Here is a 23934-nt window from a genome sequence, read left to right as displayed (position 1 = left end):
TGAACCCCTTCCTCCCGCACATCAAAGTCTGGAAAAGATACATAGACGATGTTCTGGTCGTGTGGGAAGGTGATATAAACTCAACTGATGCTTTCATGTTGTGGCTCAATCAACAGAACATGTTCTTGAAATTCACACACACTGTATCAGCTCACAACCTGGTGTTTCTGGACCTCAATATCTACCCGGAGCAGGGCAGATTAAAAACCACCACTCATTTTAAGGCAACAGCCAAGAATTGTTTACTCCTGTTTGACAGTTTTCATCCCCGTCATCTTAGGATAAATCTACCCTATGGTCAATTCCTCCGTCTTCGGAGAAACTGCACGGAGGTTAAAGAGTTCAAAAAACAAGCATCCGAACTACGCCTGAAACTGATCGAGCGTAACTACCCCGAGCAGATCATTGATAAAGCCCTCAAGAGAGCAAGGAATAATAACAGAGAAGCACTCTTGGAAGACAAAGTGGTCACTCAGACTGATGAAAGGCCTATCTGTGTGACCACCTTTAACACACACTCCAACAGGATCACTAAGATAGTGAATAAACACTGGCGTCTGCTCAACAGTTGTGGCTTGAACATCACGAAACCCATGTTTGCACACAAGAGGGGTCGCAACCTTAAGGACATGCTTGTCCACACCAGACCCAAGAATACGTCCCAGCCCAGAATTGAGGGTCTGCTACCTCCAGTACAGGGTCATCATCCCTGTGGCAACTGTAGTACTTGTCCACTCACTAAGAGAAGCAGACATATTCAATTCCGTAATGGCGAGAAATGGGACCAGAGGAATTTTACTAATTGCAACAGTAAAAACGTTGTTTACTTAATCACCTGCCCGTGCGGTCTTGAGTATGTGGGTATGACCACGAGACCCATCAAGACACGCATTGGTGAACACCGCAGTAATGTCAGATGTGGGCGTAGTACTACCAAAATGTCCAACCACTATATCTCTAGTGGACATGGCGTAAATGATCTACAATGGACAGTGATTGAACAAATGGGCAGCGAGCATGGCCTTCTGGAAAAAGAACAGCGTTGGGTTTTGCGCTTGGGTACTCACATCCATGGATTAAATGACGATATACCATGGAACCAGTTCCATCTTTAATAATTCCAACTACAGACTGAATGGCTTCCTATCTAGAGCTCTACAACCTCACTGGAGCTTCCATTTGTCTGGGGGCGATTATTCCACAGCTGTAACTATCAGGTACCTCTCCGTCTCCAGTGTGAGGTTTTCTGCCACCCCCTCCTAATGGTAGGAATGTGGGTTCCATTTGTTTAGTTTGGGAATCATTCCATATCACTGTGCTCTTTTTGACACTCTGTCAGGTCCCCACTAATGACGTTGTGCTATGTAGTCCATCACTAATGTGACCTCAATCTTTCCTGTGTGAAGTTATACCACTCCCTCCATACACATAGACTGAGTGCGAGTTTATACACTCCTTGCCCACTACTACTACGCTCTCCCGAAATCCTTTTGGCCACTACACCTGCCCTTCCCTTAATCGACCTTTTGTGTTGCATCAGTATGTTATTTATGCAGGCACTTAGTTTGGACACCTATGTCCCTAAGGTCCATCTCCTGTAATTCCAGGCTCATTTGGGTATTCTGGGTGACCATTCCGATCACTAGTCCCAGTTAACTACAACATCTACTCCGTTTTTTCCATCAGGGAGCCTAGACAGGTAGACAACTATAGCATCTACTCCGTTTTAGTTCCATCAGGAATTTTAGACAGGCAGTGGATTAAGACACCCTGGTCCTTCACCTGGGGTCCTTCCCCCTTCGGTTCTGGTTCAGTCAATCGGTCGGAATGACCCGGACGGTCTACTTCCGTTTCCGGGTCTCCGTGTGCAGAATAAGCGCGCATTGGGCATTCACTTCTTTCGCGCAATTACACTAATTGATGCGGCTATTTAAACCGGGCACCCTCCGATTCAGTTCCATCGACGGAGCCGACCGGGGTGGTTGATCTGGCGGGACACTGATCCCTGGAGTCGTAAGTACGGCGCTTCTGTGGGAAATGGGTAACTTTTTGACAACGCTAATATTTTAATCGTTGGCCCACATTTTCCTCTCCTGTTCCTCTCTTCATGCAGGTAGCCTACTTGGCACGCCCACCACTCGGTTCACGAGCTCATGAAGTTACTTATCTCCTGTTAGCAAGTATGTCCATACTTTTGTGGGGATTTTTACTCTGGCATGGATATACATTGAACTAGTCCCCCCTTTTTTGAATAGAGTGTGTGCTTTCTGTTGTGTGTGTGTTATGTTTAATGTTGTATGTCCATCTGTCACACAGTGCCTTCATCACAGATCACGTGATAACGTTACGGATAGCGTTAAAGAGACCAGTACTCTTCACCTTTTTTTACAGATCACCGTACTCACACAATGGATTGAATTACTTCCTACTTAATTAATACACCTTTTATTCCCTCTAGGTTAATAGGACTATGTAAGACCTATTAAGGCATTGAATCCGTGGAGGCTATTTACTTCCTTTTACATATCATTTATTATCTTTTTCTCACAATCTTTGTTATAAACACAACGCAGTTAGTGACAGGAAGGGATCCTTAAGGTCCTGACGAAGAAGCATGGGGAAGCTTCGAAACATGTCGACACCACTAGGAGATATAGCTCATTGAGGCTTACACCCTCCTTACCCCACCTTTTAATAATACCAGCTCGACCGGCAGAATAAATTTTCCTAGACCTGAGAGCCAGGTATTTTTTAATTCACTCCTTATTCACTCCTGACCCTTCCTCTCACACCCCCGCATCACACATAGCTGTCTCACCAACAACAGTGCTCCCGCGTATACGTAGGTCGTAGCACGCCCTGTCCCGTAGAGGGGCAGGAAGACCCCTATGATGAAGCATGACACCAAGGGCCCTTTTGGTGTGTGAGGGGTATTTAAACAAATAATATGTATTCTCCACGACCGTGGGATACATATTGAGTAATCGAGTGATCTCTTGTACTCGTGGGTGGATCCCTTTGTTTATGTATAATTGACTGGGAGGAAGTATCCACCTCCACCACTCGCTAAGTGGTACCTCTCTACTCCTCTCCTTGTTTTTCTTTATATGTATAATGCTCCCAGAATGCTCTCTGATTAGATGCAAATATTTACAGGAGCTTGAAAGCAAGATAACCAATTCTTTACTTTCAAAATAAAATGTTCACAAAAAAATGCAAAAACATGTTGCTTAACTATTGTAAATTTTTAGGTACCTTTTTTTGCAGCATCATCTAGTAAAATGTGTTGACTATGCTAGTATTTCCCAAAAATATTCATGATGGAAAATCAGTGTAACCAGTTTTAATAAGGTTATGTGAAATAAACAAGCATTGGTAAAGCCAGTATGTCTGAAATTGCTGATCAGCCTTTTGGTTTTGTCAATGCGTGACTTGCTTTGGCATGGTTTTTGTAAAATCTTACTGCTGTGGGGGCTGCCAGGCACTCACAATTAGAGCAAACATTGTCAAAAGCAAAAATTGTTTTTAGGTCTCAAAAAGCATACATTGCCACAGTAGTTCCTGGCAATGAACAAAACGACTGTGTTGATCTGCTTCATGCGAAAAGAATAGAATGCTTTCAACAACAAGACCAAAATCCTGGCAGTTCGTCCAGGGAAAGCCAAGACTTTGTCCTGGACCCTGAATAAGGAAAGCATCGTCGAATCCAACTGCCACAAGTACCTTGGAGTCACATACAACAATAATGACAAATACAAATCCCACTTAGAAGAACAAAAACGGAAGGGTGCTGCACTTGCTTTTGCAATTGGCTCAATCCAAAAGAAACTACAAGGTCCAACTCTCGCACCTACATTACAGGTCGCGCAGGCGAAAATCATCCCAACCCTAACTTATGGCAGCGAAGTCCTTAAAGGACTAGACAGCTGCCAATTGGACAAAATAATTTCAAAGATCTACAGATCAGTGTTCAAGTTACCAACCCAAACATCACCGGCACAAATCAGGTTGAAACTTGGAATTTGCCAGCAATCACTTGCCAGAGCTATGACTTTTCTCGTGTGCTGCCACAAACTAAGGTCATCTAAGGAGGGATGTCTAGGCAACCACCTGTGGGCAGTCTCGACACAAACACATGGCGAGCAGGTCACAACTATTTGGTAAAAGGCTTAACAACTTTAGGCCTAAACGATCTCTGGGGTTCCAGGGAAGACATGGCTTGGCAGTTCGGGCTGGACTGTTCCCATGAGGCACAGGGTCAAGACTGATTTGCATGTGGCCATGTCTAAACTGGGGTGGCGTAGTGGGCAAAAGAACGATGGATTTAACCCAGATCTCTTGACTGGGGGAGAATGTATGCATTGTCAGCATTCCATCCATCATTTGTTTGTTGTAACGCTTTTTGCCCTAAGTGGGATGGGTATTCCCAGACGTGGGACCCGTGCTCACTACGCCACTGGAGTCAAGCTATCTTGGCTGATGACGGCTGATAGCCAGAAACCGGTCCTAGGATGCTTGATTCCGGTCCAGGGAAGACATGGCTTGGCAGTTCGGGCTGGACTGTTCCCATGAGGCACAGGGTCAAGACTGATTTGCATGTGGCCATGTCTAAACTGGGGTGGCGTAGTGGGCAAAAGAACGATGGATTTAACCCAGATCTCTTGACTGGGGGAGAATGTCTGCATTGTCAGCATTCCGTCCATCATTTGTTTGTTGTAACGCTTTTCGCCCTAAGTGGGATGGGTATTCCCAGACGTGGGACCCGTGCACACTACGCCACTGGAGTCAAGCTATCCTGGCTGATGACGGCTGATAGCCAGAAACCGGTCCTAGGATGCTTGATTCCGGTCCAGGGAAGACATGGCTTGGCAGTTCGGGCTGGACTGTTCCCATGAGGCACAGGGTCAAGACTGATTTGCATGTGGCCATGTCTAAACTGGGGTGGCGTAGTGGCAAAAGAACGATGGATTTAACCCAGATCTCTTGACTGGGGGAGAATGTCTGCATTGTCAGCATTCCGTCCATCATTTGTTTGTTGTAACGCTTTTCGCCCTAAGTGGGATGGGTATTCCCAGACGTGGGACCCGTGCTCACTACGCCACTGGAGTCAAGCTATCCTGGCTGATGATGGCTGATAGCCAGAAACCGGTCCTAGGATGCTTGATTCCGGTCCAGGGAAGACATGGCTTGGCAGTTCGGGCTGGACTGTTCCCATGAGGAACAGGGTCAAGACTGATTTGCATGTGGCCATGTCTAAACTGGGGTGGCGTAGTGGGCAAAAGAACGATGGATTTAACCCAGATCTCTTGACTGGGGGAGAATGTCTGCATTGTCAGCATTCCGTCCATCATTTGTTTGTTGTAACGCTAAACGATCTCTGGAGCATGCACATAAGCCAGAAGGAATTTAAACGGCTAGCGAAAACAAGCACGAAACAACTTTCAACAGTGGAAGACAAGGCTCGCCTAGCCAAAAGAAGTCACGGGTGGCTGACGCTGCAATCCTACGCCTCGCTGATCCCACAGCAGTACCTAACTGTACCCTTTACTGCACGAACAAAACTAAGTTTCTTAAAATTGAGACTGGGCGTCATTAACTTGTTGGTTCATTTGCCAAAATGGAAAAGAGAGCATGGACGAGATCTCTGCCGACTTTCTGGGGATCAAAAAGAAGACATTATACACATCAGATGTCTATGCCCAAAATTACTGACTAAAAGACGGGCCCTCCTTAAGCACCACTGGAACACAAAAAAGATTAGAACTTGTAGAGCAGCAGTCTTGGCCTGCTTTGATCCTAAGAACACTAAATTAAACTGTGCTCTAGTAAGGTTCATGGCTCACGCAGAAAAATAACTCTGTGAGGGACCCTTAGTCAGCGATCCTCAGTCGGCATAATGTTTTGGCAGGCTCCACCCGGCATCCCTACTTTTACTGGACTAAATTAGTCCTATTTTAAATGAATTTTCGATATTTTAATTTTGTACTTGCAATGGTTTTTTCAATCACGCAATAAAGTATTATTATATCTCTCACAGTGAAGCTAGCCGAGAGAAAGAGACAGGATTTTAATAAACACAAAAGGTCATGGTTAACGCCAGAACTAATTAGGGACAAAATTATTCAATAAAGTCTCGAAAGTGCACCCATGTACTTGCATTAAATGCAGATAAACGGCTTTCATGAACTCACAAGACTTTACAGAATTACTCCCAGAAAATATTTGTGAACTGCATTTTAGCAGGAACAAATATGCAGGTGTTTACAAGTTCACTTTCCCTCCATCCACTTTTATCCCAACCCTGGAAGAAGTTATATGTGTGCCATTATCAGGAGTAAATTTCTAACCTTTCTCAATATGGGAAAAAAGTAGAGAAGAGTTGGTGAAAACCCTTAAAACATGCAAGTTAGTAAGTTTGCACAGACTCAAAAGGGCATTCCAACCCTGTAACTATTGATTACCATTACCCTCAGCCCCAGTATGTATACCTGTGGAAACGTGGCAACGTAAGGGAATTACTTGTATTCAAACCATACTATGGAAGGGGCGCTGGCATTATTTCAGAGCTCTTATAGAATGAGACTGCTGCCATAATTTGTCGCCACTTTACATGGCACAAAAGAGAAAAGTGGATTTTGTTACAGGACATGTAGATTTTTGAAGCAACGTGCCCCATGGACAAGTAGGTATTTTATTAAATTCCACACCCCTTAAATGCATTTCAAATGCACTACTGAAATGAACAGTTTTGATGTACAATGCCATATGAATCTTCAATGCTTTGCATAATTTGATATTTGAAGAATTATAGAAAAGGAAATTTCCTAAAAATATTGGATCGCAGCATTGACCCAATGAGTGTTGCTGCAAATTCCTGTAAATGTACCACATGTCCTGGTTCTCAACGAGGTGGAGCTGAGCAAGGAGAGAGACAGGTTTTCCCATCTACTTACACAGGATTAGTTAAGACTCATCAGAAGCACTGTGAGAAACACAGATACTGTTCAAAGTTGCATTAATCCCCCCGCCAGTTCCTACTTTTAAAATAATAATCTTGGCACCTTAGTCTCCCTGATAATTATGTCATTCTGTGCCTGTGTTTGCAGCTAAATTTAATCTCTACTTCTGTGTCAGTGGTCCAGTTTCTGATTTTCACCATCTGGCCAACAAACCCTTTTTCTGCTTCCCCAAAACATGTAGTGACCCACAATTCTGCCGCTGTGGAGTAAGAAAAAGGCCTATAGAGGTACATGATAACATCCTAGCCGAAGAAGAATGTTACAAACGTGGTTGAGCTCTGGATCAAACTTCAGTCTTTTTATATGAAAAAGGTATACAACTATTCTGCAATCTTAAGTCAACAGGCTGTTTAAATGTTGGCTTGAGAACATAAGTCTCCAACAACCAATCACCGGGTAGACTAATTCTACTAATATGTTGGCAGGCAGTAAAAAAGAAAAAAACAATAAAAATAACCTACACTATACACCAACCTCTTCACCTTGCACACTCGGAGTACACTGACGGCTGATCACCTCTCTAAAGAAAATTCTAATGTCCAAGGCACGCCTTCTGGCCACTGTAATTCTTTCAAACAAACCCTTGATAGGCAAGAGCGGCATACAACTGCCATAAGAGTTACCGGTGATGCACATAAGGTAAACTGAACTTGGTTATAACACATGGCTCAGGAGAAGTGCGCAAGTTGAACCAATTAGGTTTAGGAGTATCACATATAAAGCTTCAATCGTTTGTACAGCACAGCACAACACGCCTCATTGTGGAGTGAGACAAACAAGCACTGGCAGAAAGGTTAAGATGAATACAAGTTAAGAGGCTAAAAATGTCAGGTGATTAGAGTCCCCCCAAAGCAAGCAATATTCTTCAGCTGGAACTATAGCCCCAGTTGTAACCTAACAGTATTAACAATAAATTCAAATGGGGGCAGGGAGTGTCTACGAAATGTGGGCGAGTTAATTAAAAATATGACTTAGCGGGGGGAGGAGCCAAGATGGCGACCGGGACGGCAGCGTAGACTCCCGGCTCCGTGAACCTCCGCATCCCGCACGGATATCCTGCATGAGATCCTCAGCCTGCGCTACGCGCTCGTATTTGTGAATGAGAGGGGCAACCGACCGTGTGACTCCGAAGTTTCTGGCGGCGGTACCGCCGGAGAAATGTGCCCTTGAAATTTGCGGCCCGTGCAGCCCTGGAGCCAGGACCTCGAGTGGACGCCTTGGCCGGGTGGCAGTTCAACAACAGCGGCCTGTGGTGACTGGGTGGAGTCGGTCCACCGGAGCGGTGCACACCTCGGCCTACCTGTCGCCGTGGTCGTTCCTACCGCTAAGCGTAGCGGACCGAGTGCATGCCCGGGGTGACAATTCTGAGATTCTCCGGTGATTGCCCCTGCCTTTGACGGTGAACTGCCCGGACGCCGCCCGTAATTCGCCCTGATTCTTGCGGGCTGCTCCCGGATTCTCGCGGGCGCTGGTCCGTGGTGGGGACGACTGTTGCCCGTGACCACACTACTGATAAATTTTTTGTCTGCCCCCGGAACCCTGTTCCCAGCGACGTGGACCTTGAGGCGCTTGTCCCTGGATCCCGGTCCCAATACGGGTCGGGCCTACCCGGCGGCCATCTTGTTATGATGAAGCCTACCATCCTGTCCACTGGGTCGCAGCAGGATTGGGAGCGTGTGACTTTTGGGAGTGTGGCGGAGCGATCGCAGAGAGCTGTGCTGGGGTACGGCGACCTCCTCGAGGCTCTCGGTGCCCTTCATTCCACCTTGGTTCGTGGCATCGGGGCCTTGGGGAGTAAGCTCGATGATGTGGCATCAGCGTCGGGACGGTTGCGGCCTGCCTGTCCTCAGATACACAGGGACTTCCCACACTGCACACAGGAGGACAATGTCGCGGCCACCCCTGAGATCAGTGAACAGCTGGAAACTCCGGACAGTATGCTTCCGTGTGATCGGCTGGCTGTGGGTCTGATCTGTTCCGGAGGTATTGGACCTGAGTGGGAGGTGGTGGCCTCGTCCCGTGCACGGCCTCCGGCGACCCAGGGAAACTTCGGGCTACGGTTGTCTACTTTGGCAGATTCCGCCTTCCTGGACCTTGTGTGCAGTGCAGATCCTGGGGCAATACTGGGAAAGACGTCCCCCCATGATGCGGACTGTGTTGGTACGCAGACTTCCACCCCACCTGTGTGCGTCGCTTCCCGGTCGTCTTTGGACACTCCTTTACCTTGTAACATTGGACATGGCGTTGAGTCGAGGGGTATGCATGGGCAGATTTGCAAAGAGTGGTCAAGGATAAGGCTGATCCTTCAGGGGTGATCATTTAGTACACGGGCGGGCTAAGGGGTTGCGTGCTCTCATGACATAGCTATTAGTATAATTGGTACATAATGCTCCCCATCTTTCTTTGAAATGCTCGATTTTGTGTTGCTTCCTGTTTGCTTTGGGGAAAAATTGCCGTGCGGGAGGGGGCAGCCGGGGGCATGTTTTGAAGGCCCTCCTCCAGTTTATTAATACTCTCTCTACCCCCCGTCTGGTGGGGTTCTTTTCTTACTCCCTTTTCTCTGTTCTTCTATATTTCGGGTCTAGTTCCAGGGCGACAGGCACACTGCTGGGGGGGGGGGGGCCGTACTCATCTGCAGAGGTTACCCTTTTTTTCCATGGCCTCCTTTTTTCTTCTCTGATTCTTCTTTGTTTTTCTTTTCTGGGATCAGCGTGGTACAACTCCTTTGTTGTGAATCACCGCTTTTTCATATGTGCCACAATTTCCGGGGTGTTTTCTGGGTTTCAGGGCATGGGACTGCAAGCGCAACTGGTCATGATGCTTCTCTACATCCTGCACTTCCTGTTTTAGCGCCATTGACTCGATAGATTGCCGTTTATTGTTTACGTTTGTTATTCTGCCTGCCATTTTTCGCTGCTGGGAAATTGTTTGGCACCTGATCCTTTTGTCTTTTCCTATTATAAAATGAAAGCCTTCTTAATTCTGGTGTCCTACTTGCGCCGTTCACTGGCCGAGAATATATTAGCATGTAGATTCTGCTCCCCGAGGTTCTGCCTGTGTTAACATTGGATCTTTGTTGCTTTGATTGCTTAGCGGCCGGCCCCGGGGGGTTGTAGGCCCATACTTGTTATTGGTTGAAATGCTAATAAAGGTTTTTCAAAAAAAAAAAAATAATAATTATGACTTAGCAATGAGAACGGTGTCTTTTCAACTATTGTGACAAAGTGTATGGTATATAAGACAGTGTTCGCTTTGTCGTGGTGAATAAAAAAATACATTTAACAATGCTAAACTAGCAGCTTGGCAAAAATGGAGCAGAAAAGTCTCAGCACCAACTGCGAGCCAACTTCATGCATGCGATACTGAACCTGCCCATGCAGGTTCTCCAAGAGGAGTAAAAGGATGCACCTACCCTGGTGTAGACATACTCATCAGACATGGTCCCTGTTGCAAGCTGAAGCAGTGAAAAATACGGAGTTGTTCTTAAACTGGGGAAGACCGCCTGGGGGGAAAAAAACAGATAGAAGTTAGTTAACAGTGGTGCTCTCACTGCTCGTTTCAGTCCTTCATGAGCTTTTATTTGATACATAGGATAAACGTTTTCATTGCATGGTTCTCTCACATGTAAAGCAAACACAAGGAGATGATGGACGGAGCGCTGAAACGTTTCAGACACTCACCCCAAGTCACAGATCCAGGTTGAATCCATCACCCTTCTTTAGCTCACTTTGCCACCTCAGTTCAGGCCCAGCTATATGCAAATTAATCTTGACCCTGTGACTCATGGGAACAACCCAGCCTGAACTGCCAAGCCAGGTCTTCCCTGAACCGGAAACAAGCATCCTGGGACCAGTTCCGGGGTAACACCCCTCACCAGCCAGTCTAGCTTGAATCCAGTGGCAACAGGTAACCAAGATATCCAAAGAGGTCGTCATTTACTGGATGAATATCATCTCTTGCTTTGTAGTCTTTAGAAAATGGAGAAAAGGTTTAAGCTGCTTTATATGTAGCTTTCGCTTTCTTGTAAGCTGTTGCTGGATGGGGGGGTGGGGGGGGGGGGGGCTGATCCTAAACTTGTTAATCTTTGGCTGCAACTGCATTCAGATGATGAAGGCAAGGTCAGGTACGGGGCCAACGGGGAATGTCCCCTTATATAAAGATTAGGAAGGGTGTCAGGCAAGGGTGTGTGTCCTGGCACCCTTTCTTTTCAGTTTTTAGATTAACGGCCTGGATAATTTTTTTGATCCAAGCTGTAGCAGATCCCCTGAGGGTTGGGACTAAACATCTTCCTGTTCTTATGTATGCAAACGATTGAGTACTCATGGCACAAACAGGGGGGGGCTTCAAAAACCTTTAAACAGCTTTGTACATTCTTAACTGACTTAGGCTTTTCTACAAACAAAACAAAGTTTTATGCAATGGCATGCGGTAGTCCACAGAGTAGGTTAGCTCCTTTTCACATAGGCGATACACTACTCAAATGTGTTTCCACTTTCATCTACTTGGGATTGCCCTTTGATGGTAAATCTATCTGAAGTCTGTGAGAGGTGCACAATCTGAACAGGCAATGGCATCGCTATTCAAAGTTGCGTCCAAGCTCGGCTCCATGTCCCTACAGGCTGCCATTACAGTTTATAAAGCCAGACCAGTAGCTATTGTATCAAATGGTGCTGGTGGTTGGGGGCGCACTGGTTCTTGTTCTTTGCAAATGCAGATTAGCAAGAACAGTTTTTTGAGAAAACTGCTGTCACTGTCAAGTAGTTTTCCTTTACTCATAGCTCACGAAGAAGTAGGCCTCCAGTATCTAGTTGGCATAGTGACAATTGCCCCAATAGTGTTCTGGCTCAGAGTCTTGGCAAGGCCAGAAGCTGCACTGATGCAGTCGTTGTTGTCTGATTACCTGGGAGTAGCAAGGATGTACAAAAGCAAGTGGCGTATGTAAGTCAAAAACACCTTATTGGACAGATGGTTACTCTGGTGTGTCCCCGCGATAAAGATCTAACCTCACAGTAATAAGGGAGAGAGAGAGAGAGGGGGGAAATCAGAGCTCTAAGATCTAACCGTGTAAGAAGGGAAAGAAGAGCAGGGGGGAGCAAGCCTCTAGACAGTAGCAGCTAATGACCTGAAAAGCCAAGTTTTAAGTCCTTTGCGAAAGACTGTTTCTACTGGTTCTGCTCTCAGATACATCAGTAGGGAATTCCATGCCTTAGCCGCCAGATGGCTGGAGGACCATGCCCCTAACCTAGCCGTCTGCACTCGGGTACCCTTACTTGGTTGGTCCTAGCAGATCTTAAATTTCATGAAAGAGCATAAGGTTTTATCATGGAGCGAAGGTATTTGGGGCCTTTGTCTATCAGGATTTTGTGGCAGTACCACATGGCCTTGTAAATGATTCTCTTCTCCACTGAATGTCAGTCGAGGGTAGTCTAGGCATTAGAGACTGACGTCCTTCTGGGGAGATATAAAACTAAGCGGACTGCCACATTTTTTAGCTGTTGGGAGTTTTTTCAAACTACCAATGAAAGCCCCAAGGAAGGATGTTTCAGTAATCTATTTGGGAAGTTACTAGAGCATGCACAACAGTTTTTCTGGCCGCTATTGGCAGTAGGTCAAGGGTCTTCCTCAGGATTCTAAGAGTCCCGAAAGATTTTCCAGCTACACTATTTCTTTGATTCTCAAATGCTTTGGGTCGAACCATACACCCACGTTTTTGGATTTAGGAGTGGGGATTTGGCCCGGGACCTCAGGCCATCATGCCGATGTCCAGATTGAAGGTGCTTTGCCAACTATCATTGCCTTCGTTTTGTTACCATTCAGATTAAGACAATTATTTGTCATCCAGGAGGCTAGTTCTTCCAGGCATAGAGAGAACTGGGTTGCAGCAGCATCCACGTCCTCTAAGAGTGTGACGATGTGCTGCGTATTGTCCGCATATGACACAATTTTGACGTTCTGCCTTTTCACAATTTCCTCTAAGTGGTAAATATAAAGTTTGAATAATGTTGGGCTAAATATTGAGCCCTACGGTACACCTTGCATTACAGAAATTATGTCGGACATATGCAGGCTCTGGGCAATTTGAAACTATGGGATTGGAAAAATGAGGTCATCCAAAGCAGTGCGGTACCTCGGACACCGCACTTCATGAACTCTGGAGCAGTAGGTCATGCGATACGATGTCGAAGGCTACACTTAGATCCAGCAGCAGCAAAGCTGCTGTATGCCCTTCGTCAGCATACAGTCTCAAAGTTTCGGTGGAAAGGAGGAGAGGACTCAGTGCAATAAGAAGCCCTATATCCAGGTTGAGTTGGGTGAAGCAGGTCATTGAGGTCAATAAAACTCGTAAGTTGGCTGTTCACAATTTTCGCAAAGAATGGCAGGAGCAAGATGGGTTGCAGATTTTCTAGTTGCTTGGGATAAGCTGAAGGTTTTTTCGGTAAGGGAAGCACCACTGCGTGCTTCCATTTTTGTAGGACCACACCTGACCGGAAAGACATTGAGATCAGCTGTTGTAGATGGGGCAGAGAAACATCCATCCCTTGCACTAGGATTTTAGGTGATGCAGGGTGTAGAGGAGACGCCGATTTAATTACCATAGAAAGTCTTTTTAGATCTTCCAAAGGAGAGACACTGAGTTCGTTGAGGCCGTTCTTGATAACTAAATCAACTGGAGGGTTGCCAAGGTCTCTGCAATTTTGAAATTCTGCCGGAAAGGTGTCATAGATCATAGCTACTTTGGAAGCAAAAAAACTTTTGAACTATCATGATCGTGACGCCATATTGAAACAGTCCCGGGCCAAAGAGCCGCTACTCTGTGACAATACTCGTATCCTCATCTTTCCCGATTACACGCGTCTAGTGCAACAATAGCGACAATCATTCATGGCAGCGAAGGCGCGCCTGAGAGACCTCAAGCTTCCCTATGCTCTCCTGTTTCCTGCCCGCCTCCGGGTGGTGTACCGCTCCCGCACGCACTTTTTCGATATTCCAGAGGAGGTTTTCAAAATGGACAGATGAGACGGTGCAGGTGAGAGTTCACAACCGCCTGGGAGAGTATCCGATTCCTCATCGAGCGAGATGGCCCGGAGAGGTCCCCGGGGACAGCTGAAGGGTAACAGACGGTCGGGGTCACGGCGTCGCTCCCAGTCATGTGGAGCTTCCTCTCGGGGAGGTTCAGTATCTGGGCGTCAGATATCGGCAGACTGATGCATGGGTCCACGAGGAGCTGCGGAGTCCTAAACTGCTGAACTGCTGCACAACTTTCGGAGGAGACTGTAATATGGGCCGGTTTCTCTGCCAGGCCCTTGCCGGCAGGGGACATGCCCAGGTGACATGGGCTGTATGTTGGGGATTCATTGGTTGGAGCGGACTCCGTTCTCCCGTTGGAGTGCGGGGTTTAGCCCCACCGCGACAGATGCTTCAGTGTTTTTGAGGTATAGGGTGGGGGGTTTGTTGGGTGGGGGTTGTTTAAGTTCACAGATCGCACAGTCGCTGATGGTCCACTGCTTTTCCACTCTGTATCGAAATGTCCCCACAATTGCTATAGTGGTAGATGTTCGCCCAGATGGCTAATATACCCAGAGGGGAGCAAGTGACCCCAGGTACCCTCCGTATCGTTAGCTAGAATGTTTGTGGTGCCCTGGACAAGATTAAACGCGGGCCCTGCTCCACTATGCTAAACGGGCTGGGGCCGATATACTTATGCTACAGGAAAAACACCTCATGGGCACGAAGGCTCTTTGCCTTCAGCGATTTGGCTTTCAGCAGGTCTTCCACTCTGACTTTACACGGGGCTCATGCTGATGGACGAGGCGCGCCAGACCTGGCAACGCGCAGTAGGGTGTATCAGTGGGGAGATAAGTCCGGCAAGATGTTGCATCGATTCTGCCAGGAAGCCTTCCATTCCTAGGCCCTGCCGGGCATTTTGGGCCCGGTGGGAGAACCAATCACAGACCCCTCGGCCATCGCGGAAAGCTTTGCTGCCTATTACGCGGCCCTATACGCGCCCAAAGAATGCCTATCGCCCGCCGTTATAGACAAATTCATTGCTGACCTACCACACAAAACAGTGTCAGATGAGGTGCACGATCAGCTAGAGCTACCACTGACAGACGAAGAATTGGGCACGTCATTGGGGGATCTTAACCTCGGGAAGGCGCCGGGACCCAACGGGTTCCCCAGTGAATTCTTTCAGCACTACTTTGTGCAGTTGGCCCCTCATTTTCGCCCTGTGATAGAGGAGGCTCGGGAGCGAGGTTCGCTTCCTCCAGATTGGAGACATGCGGAGGTGGTGGTGTTTCACAAACCAGGCAGGCCAACAGAGCAGCATTCTTCGTACCGTCCTATTTCTCTCTTAAATGTGGAGGCAAAGGTTTTGGCCAAGGCCTTGGCCAATCGCCTTTTGCCTCACATCTCCACCCTGGTACACCCTGACCAGGCTGGGTTTATGCCTCAGAGGGCGACCAGGCACAATATTAGGCGAGCGCATGCGGCGATAGCGTCTATCCGGCAGTTGGGGGAACCAGCGGCGCTCTTATTGGCCAACATGGTAAGTGCGTTTGTTTGACTCCCTAAGCTGGGTTAATCTATTTGTCCCGTTGCGACGACTCGACTTTGGACCACGCTTTCTCTCCTACCTAATGCTCCTGTACACGGGTCTGACGGCATTGGTGTGGGAGGCTGGAGCCACCTCATCTACCTTTTCCATCGGGCGGGGCACGCGACAGGGCAGCCCCCTGTCCCTACATTTATTTGCGCTCCCCATGGAGCCCCTGCAAAAATAACAATTGATGGACAGAATGCAGAACAATGTCATACATTCACCCCAGTACAGAGATCTGGGCCTAAATCCATCGTTTTTTTGCTCACCATGCCATTCCAGTTTGAACCCAGCCATATGCAAATCAGTCTTGACCCTGTGCCCCATGGGAACAGTCCAGCCCGAACTGCCAAGCCAGGTCCTCCCTGGACTGGAAACAAGCATCCTAGGACCGGTTTCGGGCTTTCAGCCCTCGTCAGCCAGGATAGCTTGATTCCAGTGGCATGGAGAGCAAGGGACTCACGTCTGAGCATACCCTTCCCACTCGGGGTGACAAATGCAAAAATAACAATTGATGGACAGAATGCAGAACAATGTCATACATTCACCCCAGATCTCTTGATTGGGGGAGAATGTATGCATTGTCGGCATTCCGTCCATCATTTGTTTGTTGTAACGCTTTTTGCCCTAAGTGGGATGGGTATTCCCAGACGTGGGACCCGTGCTCACTACGCCACTGGAGTCAAGCTATCTTGGCTGATGACGGCTGATAGCCAGAAACCGGTCCTAGGATGCTTGATTCCGGTCCAGGGAAGACATGGCTTGGCAGTTCGGGCTGGACTGTTCCCATGAGGCACAGGGTCAAGACTGATTTGCATATGGCCATGTCTAAACTGGGGTGGTGTAGTGGGCAAAAGAACGATGGATTTAACCCAGATCTCTTGATTGGGGGAGAATGTATGCATTGTCAGCATTCCGTCCATCATTTGTTTGTTGTAACGCTTTTCGCTCTAAGTGGGATGGGTATTCCCAGACGTGGGACCCGTGCTCACTACGCCACTGGAGTCAAGCTATCCTGGCTGATGACGGCTGATAGCCAGAAACCGGTCCTAGGATGCTTGATTCCGGTCCAGGGAAGACATGGCTTGGCAGTTCGGGCTGGACTGTTCCCATGAGGCACAGGGTCAAGACTGATTTGCATATGGCCATGTCTAAACTGGGGTGGTGTAGTGGGCAAAAGAACGATGGATTTAACCCAGATCTCTTGATTGGGGGAGAATGTATGCATTGTCAGCATTCCCTCCATCATTTGTTTGTTGTAACGCCATGGAGCCCCTGGCTGCATGGGTGCGTACAGATGCGCAGGTCCGGGGGTTTGAATGGGCTTTGGGTCTGTCCGATAGGATCGCTTTGTATGTGGATGATGTCCTCTTCTTCCTTACAGCTATAGACAGGACGGGCCGCGGTTACTGCGCATTATGCAGATTTTCAGGGAGACCTCGGGACTCTTTATGAATCCCCGTAAATCGACGATATGGCTTCTGGGAGAGCAGACGGGTATGGGCACATGGATTTCTTCGGTTCAGCGGGCGGTGGGGGGACTGAAATATCTAGGGGTGTTCCTGTCGGATGTCCCCGCAATCTCCTGGGAGCGCAACCTGGCTCCCGTTTAAGAATGGACTCGGGAAGACCTCAAGTCCTGGTCCCGTATGCCCCTGTCACTATAGGGCAGATCGGCAATATTCAAAATAGTGGCGCTCCCTCGGCTCCTCTATCAGCTGCAAAATCACCCATATCAGATCTCACCCCGATGGTTCCGACAGGTGAATGCATCGCTTGGGCAGTTCTTATGGGAGGGGGGTAAGGTGCGCGTAGCTCTGCACACATGCTTCTTGTCCACCTATTGCGGGCGGCTGGTGTCCTCTGATGTTCTCTCGTATTATCAAGCCTCGCATTAGTTGGTTCTCAACGAGTGGTGGTATGGTGATAGGGGAGACCCGGCGTATGTGGTTGAGCGGTGGCTCATGGGGCACTATTCACTATATACAATTCTCTATTCTCCGCCTTTGCGGGGCTCCCTGCCGGCGGTCACGAAGGTGGTATTCCTGATTTGGAGACAGGCGTTGCGACGGATGGGATGGTGGAGCACTTTGACAAGGGAAAACCCCCTCTGGGATAATGAGCTACTACCTCAACTGGCAGCTCTGCAGGGGTTTCGGGGGTGGGATAATATAGGCATCTCAGTCCTAGGAGATGTCATGAGGGGCCCGACGCTCAAATCTTTGAGATCTTCAGGCAGAATTCCATATGCCGTGGTCCGAGTTCTTCCGCAACCTTCAATTTCGGCATGCCCTGTCCCCTAGCCTAGAGGGCTTCGAGTCACTGCTGGAATTTAGCCCATTGGAAGCTAAAGTCTTTATGGGAGATTTAACCGACCGAAAAATTTCCCGCATATATCAATCCCTGGTAACCCATTGCTCTCCTACACTACGGAAGCTACGGGGGGACTGAGAGGAGGATGTGGGCGCATTGGAGGAGGAGGACTGGACAGAGGGCCTGGCAGCCCTGCGGGGGGCGGCTATAGCAATGCGACTCCGCCTTGTCCAGTTCAAGCACCTTCACAGGGTCTACTATACTCTAGCACGCTTGTGGAGGGCAGGGCTGATTGCCTCCCCTGTGTATCTTCGCTGTGGGCGTGAGGAGGGCACATTCATTCACACAGTCTGGCACTGTCCATCCCTAGATCACTTTTGGAGGGGGGTATTTGACTGTCTCTCGGAGGTCCTGGGGTGGGGGCTCCCACGTACACCGCAGTTGGCCCTGCTTTACGTTATGGAGGGGATAGGCGGCAACATCTATAAGAGACACCTCATGCAGTTGGGTTTTACACTGGCGAAGAGGGACATTGCCAGGGCATGGAAGTCGCCAAGGGCCCCATCATTGGCAGCATAGAAGAATGGGCTGGACTTCTGCATGGGGTTGGAACAACCTATCTTTGTCGCTAGGAGATGCCCACGCAAGCACTACAAAATTTGGAGGCGCTGGGCGAACTATCGGGGCCTGTTGTTAGACCCGCCATTGGCATTGGGATAAGTCATTTGTACACCATGGGATATGGGGGTGCAATGGAGGGGGGAATCGGAGGGACTTCTTTGCCCTGTTCTGCTTGTCAAGTGGTGGACAGGACTGTGCGGACCTTGTGGGATCAGGGGGAGGGGTGGGGTGGGGGGGGTGCGGAGTTGGGGTTTACAGTTTATTTGTTGCATATATATGTTCGGACATCATTGGAAAAAGTCAAAGTCATCATATCTGTATAGTTTGATTGGGCAGATGGCTCTGGGGTGCAGAGCTCTGCAATATATGTGCAACTTGACAAATAAAATTTGTTTAAAAAAAAAAAAAAAGTCAGTACATTGAAAGAATACGATATTGAACCACTCCCTACATTCAGGGGTCGAGGACAAACATCTATGATAGACTAGATCTTCATATCCTCCAACCTTGAAGATTTTTTGTTACATGGCAAAGTGATCCTTTCCAGCTATAGCGACTAAAACCCTATTGTAACGTGTCCCTTGCACTGGGCCCAAAATTGTTATACAATAGGGAGATTAGGGCCTGTCATCTTGACCCCTCCTCGGATGGATTAAGGATAAAATGCAATTTGGAATAATACAGAGGGAGTTCTTACACAAGACATAATAAAAGGCTGCCTCTCTTGCGATAAAGGGAGAAACATCTCTTGGTTGGCATATCAAGAATCTCACATGCACAAAATAGGCTGTCAACAATTGTTTGAGAACCCTGGCGGTCCTCACATCATCAATAAAAAACAGATGCAGACCACCTAGTTTAAACTTAAGCATGCAGAGAAACTAAAGAAGAAGTCTGGTAAATCAAGAGTGATAGCTTAACTGGACATACATCCTGAAGGGCATGTTTTACCTCAAAGCTATCTGATTAACCCTGTGGGGCATTGGGAGCGTAGTTTGCGGTTTCGTTTTAGGAAAGGTACAGTTAAGTATGTTAAGCTTCACATTACGTTTCCAAGAAAATTTAGACACCCGCTCCTGCCCATGTAATGGGAGGTCGGGTCAATCAATGTTACATTTCTTACTGTTTTTCTATTTTTTTTCATTTATTTATTTGCAGAGTTTTATATAGCGCTGGCTAGACCCGGAAGTATCAGAGCGCTTTACATAGAGGTGGGCAAAAGGAGCAATATTTACACATGCGTAGAAAAAAATAGGAAAGGGTGAAATACAAGAAAACAGTAAATGATTAGCCAGTGGTGGTTAATTTATAAAGGACAATAGTAATGCAGTAGGAAAACGGTGTACAAAGGGGTCAAGGGGGAAGGGGAAATAGGCTGAAGAAGGCATTAGTTCAAAAAGAGTCCCGCAAAACCTGCAATTAAAAAAGGATGGCAACCTAATTTTGCGCCTTATGGTGAACTCTCCCATCTTCAACATCGCAGACATCTTATCGGTGGGGATAGTTTGGTACGTGACAGCCATTTTGTTCTCCATCTACTGTACCTCTCTGCAGCCTGGTCTCTCCTACTCGGTGAGGGTTGCCAGACCTTGATGCTGTGCTGCCGTGATCCCGACCGGATCAAGGCTCTACCCACATGACCTGATTAAGGCCCTGATATTCATTGTATGCGATTAAATGGAGCATATTATGAAGATGGCAAATCATCTAACATGAACCTGATTTTAAGAATGTGTTGCTCTCTAAACCATTGTTTGTGCACTCTCGGGCAAAAACTTGAAGTAATTGTTGAAAAAAAGTTCAACGCCCAAGCAAATAATTCAAACCACAGGGATGAAAAAATGCTTCAACTGCTGTGTTGTCATTGTAGAGAACATAGTCCCTCATCATCAAACAGGGAAGAAGATGAAATCAACACACATTGGACTGTAATACAGACATGGTAGTCTACGCCATAAAATGCCCATTCGGATTGGTGTACGTGGGTAGAAAATTACGCAAAATTAAAACGTGCATTACAGAACATAAAAGCATGATCAGAACAGCCAATACCAATTCTTGTCTAGTAGTACACTGGTTAGAGATGAAACATAGCATACCACAACTAAGGTTTACAATTCGAAACAAGATACTCTCTACATCGCATACAGACATCAACCAACTGTTAGCGCAAAGCAAATCTATCTGGATTAAACGATTAAAAGCCCTTTTACCGCATGGGTTAAATGATAAAATAGAAATGGTTTGTTTTCTTTGAACTCACGAAAGCATTGTTATATTGTGTTTTGAATTGATATTCTGAATAGGTGTCTATTACTGCAAGTATCACCAACTTGGAAATGGTTACGGTTGGATGATTCAGAATGGGGTTGATCAAAATTATTAACGCCAACTGCAAGGGTAGTCGGGTACACATTTGCCCGCACACAGAATCTAGGCCATACATTAGGAAAATGTGGGTTTATGCAGATATTTTATCTGGCTTTTCCTTTTGGTTTTTATCTCTAGGTTATCATGTTACAGGAACCTTACAGATGTCAAGTATACACCGTTGTACATTTGCACAGAAGCCAGTTTGAGTCTATTGTCTTTGTTTATTGTGTAGCGCATAATGTCAACACGTAGGTACTTACGTAAACACTCAGGATTAGTATTTGAACCTAACAAGTATTGAGAATACACCGCAGTGCAATCACACAGAACCCAGTTGATTCGGTTGTCTTTGTTTATTGTGCCTCGCATAACGTCGACACGTATGTATTAACATAAACACCTAAGATTCTTTGCCACAGAAGTCGGGCATCTTTTACAACTCACATTGGCGGCAGGGAGAGAAGCGCGGTAACGTTTTAATTCGAAGTAAGTGCCACAGTTTCATGACAGACTATTGAATGTACAGTCAGACCAGGAGCAGCAGGAGTCTTCCAGATGCAGTATCGGTCCTCAAAGCGAAGTCCACTGTGCCCCGACGGTTGGAGAAGTGGTTTTGGATCTGAATCTTGTCCCACAACGAATCTTAAGAGCCACCCACAGGTAAGCCCTTAAGTACCCTAAGAAAAAGGTTGGGACGATTCAGGGGTCCCTCCCAGAGGAGGGGCTGTCCATTGTTCAGTTGCGCGGCAGAGCGGCAGCCAACGGCTCCCTGAACTGGTTTATAATCCATTTCAACTGGAGTATGCAAGGAGGGTACCAAATGTCCCCTTCAAAGTAGTCTAGTGGCGCTGGTTAGTGCCTCCCCCTAGCCCAATAAACTAAGTCCTGTCTGGGAGGTGGTTACACCTTCCCGTGACAGAAAAACGGTTGTCCTTACCTTCCCCTGCTTGAGCTTGGCTCAGCAGCAGGAGGAGGGAAGAATCGTGTTTATGGTCAGCATCAGCCATTGCTTGCTGTCAGACTCTGGAAGACTGGTACCGGGACCACGGAGGGCTTTCCGGAGAAGCCCCACAGTGTATGGAATCATACCTCCAACACCGTTTACAGTGTTGGGGTATGATTCCAACATGATTGATGCCAAGCACGCCAGGGTTTGTTATAGCTAGTTTATAGTTACCCATTGCGTAATGACACATAGCCAAAATAATGAATCGCAATGGCTGACGCACTTACCACCCCTGAAGAATGGACTCCGGGATTTGTAGGGGTGTCCTGCTCATGCAGGGGCACCCTCACACTTTTAAGTGTAGTGACATCAGATATAAGAAAACCTATATGCGTCTTAAGTGGCACTAGCACCAGCTTACACAGGCTGCAATAGAAGTCCTGTAGTCACAATTTGAGTGGTCTCCCATGGGTGGCATAATACATGCTTCAGCCCATGGGGGACCACTGGTGTTTCTATGCCCTTAGTACCATATACTAGGGACTTACAAGGGTACACCAGTAGCCAATCTGGAGGTACCCAAGTATTCACCAGGGTCCAATTTAGGGAGGATGCACAGAAACTGGGGTTAGTACGATCCCAGTCGTACTAGTCAGAAAACAGAATGAAACCAGAAAAAAGTGGGGGTATCCATGAAGGAAGATCCTACTTTGCTACAAAAAGGTCACTTTTCATTTTAATTCTTCCATGTGAAAGCATTGAGAAACATCATTTTGTTCTCACGCTCCAATATTGAGTGGACAAGGACTTTTTGTTTTATTTTTTTAAATAGGTAAAGTACCTTTGTGCCCCAGCATGGGTCATAGATCTGACAGAGCAATGCTCTTTTTTCAGCCCTCCTATCTACAGCCTGATGATAATGTAAAATAACACAGCCTTCCCCCAACTTTAAAAGGAAAATGGGACCCTGTGCTTATTTTCAAATAAACTCAAGGCTGCCAGGCTACTTTGAAGGTGTCTGCAAGCTACTGGTAGCTCGCCATCAACTGGCTCTAGATACTCTAGAGTGTTACCATTATATTTAAAAATTATATATGTTTCACAAGATAGTCAGTCATATAAATCTTTATTCAGTTATGCATATTACCATAAAAAGAGCATAAAATCACAGTGCATACATCTTATAAAACTATAAGATTGAGCACACAATCAGGGATGTGGAATTACTATAGCCAGACGCCCAGGACATATTGTTTGGAGTCAAGGGCAACAAGCTTTAAAGTGTATTTTGTCCTTGGGATAAGTAGCCCCAACCCCCTACAGCACAAACCCTTTGACTGCCAGTTTACAGTAATACATTATGGATCAGGGAAGGGCATTGCCTGCAGTAAAGGTAATATTTGTGTCCATGTGTTAATGCTGTTTAAACTTGTATTTATGGTTCATTAATGCAAAGCATTTATTATTAGGGTGAGCGCTCTATGTAAATGTTGTAAGGGAGGACTGTACAACTGACAGTGGTTCCAGTATAACAAGCATTTGCAATGCAACAGGTCTCGAATTTACGTGAGTTTGAGCTGTTGGCATTGTAAATGACAATGCCTTTTATTTAGGTTTTGGAACATAAATAAAACACATTGTCATTTACAATGCCAGTAGCTTAAACTCGCGTAAATGCGAGACCGATTGCATTACAAATGCTAATTTTCAAAGTGCTGCGAAACTACCAAATGGGCCAAATGCGCTGGTGGCTTCTACCCGCATGGAGCCCAGAGCGATGCGAGAGTTTATTGGTGTGGCTGTGTTTTCAAGAGAAGAGTGAGGGGGGCTCTCAGTGGACTGCAGGGGGGATCCGCTCTGACATCAAAGGGAAGGCCCTTGCTAATCCCTTTGAATGAATTGCCATTTGCAGGAGGTGACAACATGCGCAGGGATAAACACGGGTCATCTTAAGCAAACACTTTTGGTAGCCCACAACCCCCTCTGCGCCCCCCCGTTTCCTAAAAAAAACCTTCCATCTGATCTGCTTAGAAAACTATTGCGGACTGAGAGCCTTAACTTGC

The 23934-nt window shown here is 46.9% G+C and overlaps 1 protein-coding gene across 2 annotated transcripts in view; it reads right to left on the bottom strand.

Moving 5' to 3' along the window:
- The window catches only part of LOC146775771 (uncharacterized), a 264277-nt gene that overhangs the window by 201607 nt on the left and 38736 nt on the right, over positions 1-23934 (bottom strand). For both annotated transcript variants that reach the window (XM_085638630.1, XM_085638631.1), the window contains exon 2: positions 10432-10521. In XM_085638630.1, the coding sequence (XP_085494756.1) occupies positions 10432-10458 (27 nt within the window). In that variant the 5' untranslated portion in view covers positions 10459-10521. The remainder of the gene's footprint in view (positions 1-10431; positions 10522-23934) is intronic.

The sequence above is a fragment of the Triturus cristatus genome, chromosome 12 (genome assembly GCF_964204655.1).
Source record: "Triturus cristatus chromosome 12, aTriCri1.1, whole genome shotgun sequence".
Classification (NCBI taxonomy): Eukaryota; Metazoa; Chordata; class Amphibia; order Caudata; family Salamandridae; genus Triturus; species Triturus cristatus.
The sequence above is the reverse complement of the archived record's forward strand: the minus strand, read 5'-3'. Positions and strand labels throughout refer to the sequence as shown.